At 40.0% G+C, this 8314-nt stretch overlaps 1 protein-coding gene across 1 annotated transcript in view; it reads right to left on the bottom strand.

Annotated features, from left to right (window-relative positions):
• The window catches only part of EIF2AK3 (eukaryotic translation initiation factor 2-alpha kinase 3), a 56958-nt gene that overhangs the window by 5039 nt on the left and 43605 nt on the right, over positions 1-8314 (bottom strand). Inside the window, exons 11-14 of the mRNA XM_009995619.1 lie at positions 7926-8038; positions 6754-6876; positions 5346-5495; positions 3557-4322 (exon numbers count right to left, since the gene is read on the bottom strand). Coding sequence (XP_009993921.1) covers positions 3557-4322; positions 5346-5495; positions 6754-6876; positions 7926-8038 — 1152 coding nt within the window. The remainder of the gene's footprint in view (positions 1-3556; positions 4323-5345; positions 5496-6753; positions 6877-7925; positions 8039-8314) is intronic.

The following is an 8314-nucleotide window of genomic DNA, read 5'->3' as shown; positions in this document are numbered from 1 at the left end:
TTCACAGGGAAAAGAGCTGAGCTGTGGTAAAGAGCCAGGTGGTGCTGGGCAAGCTCTTCTCAGAGCTCCTGGACAGACCTTCAAGGCTAGAACATGTTCTATGCTTTGTTGACACAATCCCTGGAACATGAGGAGGCAGGTACAGAGAACGTTTTTTCCCCAAGATTAAAGGACTACAAAGCTGACCTATTTCAAAGTCCACCTCACTTCCTTGTTTAAAGACAAACCCACTCTGTGCTAGAAAGAAGCAGGATGGAAAAAAGGACTTCTTGTTTTTGTTAAGCAACAGACAACTCTGAGATAAGTGCTACAGAAATAGATAGAACTTGTTAGTTCTACCGTGCCCACATCCTGCCTCTAAAACTGCCTTCTGAGCCAGGCCTTATCTCCCACTGCATTTTCCTGTAACGAATGTCATGCCCTTCAGAGTCACAGCTCATTTAGTGCACAAAAACTACCCTGTGCACCTACAGCACCTCCAGGCTCTCTCTGAAGCATTTATACAGCACCCACCCTCTTGATTCCACACCCACATTGTCAAAAACCTTTCTATCAGAATTTTAATGCTCAAGGCACAAAAGCCTCCATTAGGGATTTGTGTCTTGATCTCCCTTCCCTTCTCCTCCAACAAACACACAAGAAATAAACAACATCTGTCTTGCTTCATGGACAAGAACTCTTAACACAAAGTTTTATGTTGGGTACTTCTCTGGCTGAAAACAGATTCTGAGTGGCTGGCATATCATTTCTACAAATTAAGGAGAATGGACTCTCTGCTATTGCAAACTGCCAGCAAAAATAAGCCATCAAGGCCACATTCAGAAAGAGGAAATCTTAAGGCAGATGCACACAATTTTGATTTAAATTAGAAGAATAAAACCACTCTTTAGTTTAGTTATCTTGCCACTTTTACAAAGAAATTTCACTCCAGATTCTTCAGAGTAAGAATTCCAGGGTTTTTTCCACAGATATGAATAAGCTGCTCAGACATCTGGAAGGCTACTATTTAATTCAATTAATGCTGCAAAATGTATTTAACACTGTTCTTGCAATTCTTTGAAATTCATTACTTGTCTTGAGCTGTCAAGCATAACTGATGCCTTACCCTGGGAATAACAGTAAATGCACCTGACAGAAACTCCTGTTTCTATATTTTCTTCAAAAGAATTTGAACTGTGACCTATGCACTTGCTTACCTAAATTCCTGCCATCTTGTCATTACAGTATCTCTGATTAGTAGGAGCCTTTAACACATCTGTTAGTTTAAAAATTTAAAAGGTCTTTTTGATATTAATTTTCACATAACTGAATGAGTTTTTGGCAGTGCCAGTGAGAGTAAGAACTGGCCTCTGCTATCAGCTAGCTCTGCTTCTGGCAAAGACAAAGTAGCAGTGCAGGTTATTTGCAAATAACGACCTGGAGGTCATTTGCTTATTAGTGCTGGCATGAACTTTGGGGTTGCACAAACAATCTCTTGGGCAAATTACAGAATTAGGTGAGGTAGGTTCCTCGGAGTTTCTGAAAACTATATTAAAATATATACATATATTTAATGGTTGCTATTTTGGCCAAATTAACACACTGCTCTAGTGGGAAGTGTCTCTGCCCATGCAGGGGAGTTGGAACTTGATGATCTTCAAGGTGCCTTCCAACTCCAAGCATTCTGTGATTCTGCAGTAACAGACAAATACATTTCCAGGATCCCAGAATAACATCTATACTCAGATGGGATGTTTTCTGAAGCAGGAACATGTTTGTTCAGGGAGGGCCTAAGTTGTTTATATCAAGTAAACAAAATAAAATCTCTTGTTCAAATTGCTGCCAATATTGAACTTTTAAGATATTCCAACAAAATGGTACACAACTGCTGATTAAGACTACTGCAGCTTTAAGTGAAGCTAACATAAGCTTTACTGAACAGTGATCCCAGTAAAGACTGCAGAGTGACAGTATTGCTAAGAAAGGTTATTAATTAACATGTCTAGCAATGTATTAGATAGGGATTTAATTACTTTTCTGGTCAGTTTCTCAAGCATTAAAGATTTATCAGATAAATGCTTCAAGGTAATTGCTTAATGGTTGTGAGGAAAGAAAATACTTGGACAGGTTTGTGAGTTTTTCTAACTTTGCAACAGCTTTTCAATGTTACTGAATTTGAATCCCCTTTTACTGCCTAAGATCAGCTGGTATTTTTATCTTTGTTTCTACTGATATCAAAGTATTACCATCTGAGAAGCTACAACGACTGTTACAATCATTTCAGTATTTACTCCACTGAGGTAAGCTTAAAGCTTCCTCAAAAAAGCAAAGAGAAACAGTAACTGCCTCTCCACTGTTTGGCAAAAGCAATCCCTTCTCACAGCTTGTGCTGGTAAGACTAATTTCAGCTGGGCTCTTTAACTGAATTATGGAATTTGGTAACACACACAGACACTTTCAGTGCTAAAAGTTCCAGCAAGATTAGGCACTAACATTGGATCAGAAGCAAAATGGAAAAAAAAAGGCACAAAAAGTTACTCCTGACTTCAGTTACATTAAATGCCAGGGGTAAAATCCACCTTTCCCAGTTAACCGTTTGGATGTTATCAGACAGTAAAATTATTATTAGACATTCAGAAAGCTGCATTGTGATAGTTGGCATTGACTCAGGATTCAACTCCAGGACAGTTTACACTTCAATCCTAGAGCAGTAATACTTAATTTTTATTTCCTCTAACCAGGAGTAACACCACAGCTCTTAGGCAGTATTACTAGTAAAGAAGAAGGAAAATACCAGAATTAGAATAACGGAATCATGTAGGTTGGAAAAGACTTTTAAGATCACTAAATCAAAGAATAAACTGCCACTTATCTGCTTCATTTAAAACGGCAGAACGGGATCCAAAATAGCTTTGTTTTTGTCACACAGCTCAGAAATTAACAACCTTAATAAAGAACCTGAATTACAAATGCTATAAAACAAATGCAATTACTCTGTGCCAGGTACAAGAAGTCTTGCTGTAATAAAGACTTTAATTGCAATAATGGATGATTAATGTTTATTTCCTGGAGCACTGCACCTCCAGATTATTGCACAGATGTTAACTCAGCTTTTGCAACACCCATGCTGAAGTCACTGATAAGAGTCAACTATTTTATAGGTTTGTCTCCAGTGCCATATCACTCCTACATACATAAAAGATTTACCTGTATCCAGAGTCATGATCTGTCATGAAGCAGTTTAAGAAGTTTAAAGCAGAACTGGGAACTGTACTGTGTTAAGAGCAGTCAAATTCAGAACTGCTGATGCTCAAGCTTGTAAAGCAGTTGAGGGACAGCTACCTTGCTATGACACTTAGCCAGTCCTTGTGTTTCAGGAATCTTAAAGCACCATAGACTTTGGTGTGATACTTTGGGCACAGGTAATTCACAATACTAAACCAGAAAACATCTGCCTATAGGACAGTCTGGAGAGATAACCAGTTACAACCAGAATTTGGAAAGTCCAGGCATCCAGTGAGATCATGGCTATAAATAAGCCCCAACACTTTGTTTGAAGTAACCTATGAATACAAACCTTGAGATCCCTGTGCATTAATCCTTTGCTATGCAGAAAGTCAACTGCTTCAGCTATCTGCAGAAATATCTGCAGACACTCTGTCCTTTCTCTCTCCTCTATCGTGCATCTTCTGCTCATCCAGTCTTTAAGGTTCTCTTTCCGGCAGAGCTGCATCTGAATGTAAAGATAAACCTTTGGAGAGGTGGGCTTGACTTTTTCTGCAATATTTTTAGAAAGGTCCAGGCTTAAACTTGTTGGCCTTGGTGGAGAAACAGAGAGGGGACTTCCTGAAGCAGATTTCTTATCAGATTCATTTGTACTTTTTGCCTTATCCTCAGAAAGACTCTCATCATGTGAAACATCAACTTTATCTTCTCTACTAGAAGCATTTCCACAACCAGAATCCTCAAACACAATAGAAGAAGAAGTCCCTTCCCTCAGGTGTACAACAGGAGCAGCTGAAGAACAAATTTCCAAGGAGTGACCCAGCTTGTTATTGTTGTCAGTGCTGTCTTCCATGTCACAGCCTGTAAGGACACTGTCCTGATGGTTTAACAGCAGATCTTCTGACTGGTGTAAGTCCCTGTTGTCTGTGGCAGAAAACTCCAGAGGAGCAAACTGGCTTCCAGATGAATCAAACTGACTACAGGGTATTCCCACAGACCTGACCATCTCCGATGAGGTGGCAATAACTTCAATGTGCTCCTTTGTACAAAATGGTTCTGTTCTGATCTTAAAGGAGGGAACATCCATTGGACTGGGAGAACTGAGTGGCCAGTCAATGCTGGAAAAAGAAAATTGAAAGAGATCAACCCCACAGAACTTCATTCCACTAGAAGTGCATCTTCAGAAGCCCAGGTTTTAACAACTGCTACCTCTGAGAACAGTGTCATACCACAACAGTAAATGACTACCCAGGTGTGGGAAGCACCAATAACAAGGATTTAGCATCTGTTCTTCCTGTGGATAACGTGTTCTCACTGAGACAAGAGTGTTGATAAAGGAAAATTTAGCAAGCTCTACTGCCTAGATTCCCAATGTGCAATCAGGCTGATCTTCAGCTTGAAAAAATTTCAGTCTTTTAGAACATGCATTGCAATGACTATTTAAAGTGCCTTGGAAGCATTACAGCTGTGAAATGTTAATTTGCTGCCTGAAATATAAAGGTCGCTACATTCTAAAAATTGTTAAGCATGTTAAGATGTTATTATGAGACCACTAAATATCTTGCATTAGGCCTCATTCTTTAAAAGCTAACATACACCCACTTTTTCCCCTCTCTTAACATCCTCTAACTCCTTTATCTAATTTTTCCATTTTTAACCTACTCCTACCAAGCTTTATAAATCATCACTCTGATTATCCCTCACTTATTTCTGCTGAAATAAATTCATTGAAGCACTGGAGCACTGAATCAGATCCATCTAAACCAAGACAACAAACAGGAAGAAAGCAGTGGAAATAGATAAAGAGAATGGAGACACCAAAGTTTAAAACTGAATTACAGTAGCCATGTTTCCATCTTCCAACCATCCAAAGATTCAATTGCAGAACTTACTTAAAAACTAAAAGTTGTTTCCTAAGCTGAAAGAAGGACCTCAACACAACAGTGGACCCAAAAATCAAAAGACTGCATGCACAAGTGTGTTACATCTGTACCTTGTTCAACTGAAAAGTCAACAGGGTAAGTTAATAACCGTCTCTTTCCTACATAGTATCTCTACACCTTCCTGGATCATATACCAGTTCTCCAGTTCTGTTGATGTACCACCTCCTACTGGATTGTCAAAAAAACCCCACAAGTTACCTTTCATCTTTTAACCACTGCTCATCCATCTTCTCCTGCCACCTCTCGGGTGGAGCTTCCAGCCAGGCGTTGAAATACCGCACAATTCCCGGGTGCTCGAGTTTGGCCAAAGCCTTGACTTCCCTCATCACCTTCTCACGAGCCAGCTCCCTAGGGTTTGAGGTGAGGAGAATGACAGAGCCATGGTCACACAAAGCAACAGAGTAGTACCAACATTTCTGCAAAGGGATTTAATCAAAGCTAGCCCCAGTATAAACCAGGCCAGTAGTATTGCTCTTCACACCACAAGACAGATATGTCTTAAAATTCCCCAGGGTATCTCCTTTAGGTTAGAAGTGTGGGGGAGCAGTATGTAGTCATATGGCTAAGTATTTAGTCATCCCTTTTCAAATAACTACAGCACAACTGAGTAGAAAAGGCTCATCTTGCTCTCCACTGTTTACAAGGATAGAAGAAAAGACCTTTATCCAGCAATATTCTACAGGGATATAGAAGACACTGACACAAAACAAGACAGACAGTAATATCTTAGTATCTTTTTTAATCGGCATAACACAGGGAGACTGCATAAAGACCATGTCCATTCTATGGACAGGAAAGCAGGTAGCCTGCTATATTATGGAAGTAAATTATCTCCCTTCTTAAGACCACAAATCGATCAAATAAACTCAGGTGGTTTTACTTAATGGGTCTGAATATGCTTAGGAAAAAAATAATTTAGGCTGCCTTAAATTTCTGACCAACACCTTTAATCTTAAATAGTCACACTTATTTAACACATTAAAAAAAAAATTGTAATTCTAGGTTTCATTGCTTTACCCCCTCCCTCTACTGGCCTGCCTGTTGCTGTTCTAACTTGATTTCCAGAAGCAGTGTCTCCCATCTCCCACTAAAAGGAACTGCTGCAAGCTCTGTGTAGGGTAATTCAGCAGCATGGCTTGACCACCTATGACTGAAAGAAAAGGTAGGGGTTGTGGGACCAGAAAATGAAACAGATGGACAAATGGAGTCAGAAAAGCTGATGAGGGAGAGAGAAAAGAAAGAGAAGAGGGAGTAGGAAAGGTAAGGAGAGGAAGGAGAGAAGCACATTAACAGCGCTACAAATAACTGGTCCTGTTATCAAAGCCTCTATTCATCAAAGGAAATCAAAGGAGTTCCCAAGTAGCCTCAGCATCCTCATGAGGGTCCTGCTATGCAACTATTTTAGCCAAGCAGGTCACCCATCTGCTGTGATTACACATGCCAAAATCTTGATGCCAAAACTTGAGTCAGCCCCCCATTAAAAAGTGTGTCATTCATCCTAATGTCGTATCTGGGCAATCAGTCCAGGAACAGATGGTTCAGTGCAGGACAGGATCCCACCACTCATTCATTACTTGCTCTGCATCCCAACAAACTCATTCATTACCTGTTAGGTAAACGGATCCTTTTGATAGCATAGTTGCAATCATCCACTTTATTTCTGGCTTCAAAAACTACTCCAAAGCCTCCACGACCCAGGCACTGAATAGGTTCAAAATCTGTCAGATATCTGGGAGAAGGGTGTGAGGAAGGGACAGAGAATGGAGGGAGGAAAAAGGAGAAAAACACATCAGTACAGATAGAAAATTAAAGCAACTTATGACTAAGAGTGGAATATTTCTGTACAGGCAAAATATGCTGGATGACTTGAAGCATATCTTATCTTTTTTCCCTGCTCACCCACTGAGGCAATCAGATGGTTACCTATTTATGAAACAGGCTGTTGGTGATGATGCATTTATTCAGTCTCTGCCATAAGCCAGCAATATCCCTTATGCACACATGTGACAAACCAAAGAGGTTTTTCAGAATACCAGGCTCCATGCTTGCTGGATCGCAGACCATGAGTATGTAGCCTAAGTTTCTAAACCCGAACCACGTGGTGACAGCTAAATATTTTCTAAATTATTATTTGTCTTTAGCCCCACCCCAGAAGATTATTTCTGTAACTAATCCTTCTGAGCATCCCTCAAAAACATCACTGTTCCTAAATCTCTCTACCTTTCTTATTATTCTAAATTTTAAATATTACAGCTCTTACTTTCAGTGAATTACAAATGTACAGGGAACAGTTGCATTTTCTCCAGATTATCACGACATGCCCCTATACACCCTTCTGCCTCAAGCAAAGCCTTAATAAAAGGAAAAAAGGTTTGTTCCAAATATAGTCTGCTTATTCTGCAGAATCTGTCTCCATCTGCAATTGCCTTTCTCTGCTTTAAACCATAAACACAGAAACAGGGAGTAAACACTGATTAGACCTTCAAGAATCAATCTTTCATTTCACATATCAGCAGGAAGTGTGACAGCATCATCCCTGGTCACAGGTATCCTGTAGACTCTCCAGGATTGCTTAGACTAATCATAACTGCAATCTTCTATCAGTAATGGGGTGATAGGGTTCTGTGTCAGTTACCAATTATTTCACCATGTCAGAGGACTAAGACCAGGGTGTGTAAGAACAAGAGAACACCTCTTTCCTGCAGATAGAACTGGAGGTTGGTTCAAAACCCTGTACTGGTTCAAAACTCTGTACATGTTGTGTTAAACTGAGCTCACCTTGACACGTATCCAGAGTTCTTGACATCACTCCAGCTGCTGTCTTTAACATCCCCACAAGTGGGCTCGTATTTACTATCAGTCTGACACTGTGTTTCAGATTCCTTCCGCAGCTAACAAGGATTACCAAAACAAGAACAGACAAAATTCAGCTCCTTAAGTACTTCAGACTTTGTACCCCTAGATATGGCATTAAATCATTTCAGTGTAAGTATCTCCAAAGATGTTAGATATGCTTGAAGCAGTGTAATCTGCTTGCTGAAGCAGTTAAGCAAACTGTACATGGCAGCTGGCAGCCTTCAGACAGATTAAACAATCACAGAATAACGGAATGGTTAAAGTTGGAAGGGACCATAAAGCTCATCAAGTTCCAACCCCCCTGCCATGAG

Source organism: Chaetura pelagica, unplaced genomic scaffold (assembly GCF_000747805.2).
Source record: "Chaetura pelagica isolate M959 unplaced genomic scaffold, ChaPel_1.0 scaffold34, whole genome shotgun sequence".
In the NCBI taxonomy this organism is placed as follows: domain Eukaryota; kingdom Metazoa; phylum Chordata; class Aves; order Apodiformes; family Apodidae; genus Chaetura; species Chaetura pelagica.
This window is presented reverse-complemented; position numbering and strand designations above follow the sequence as displayed.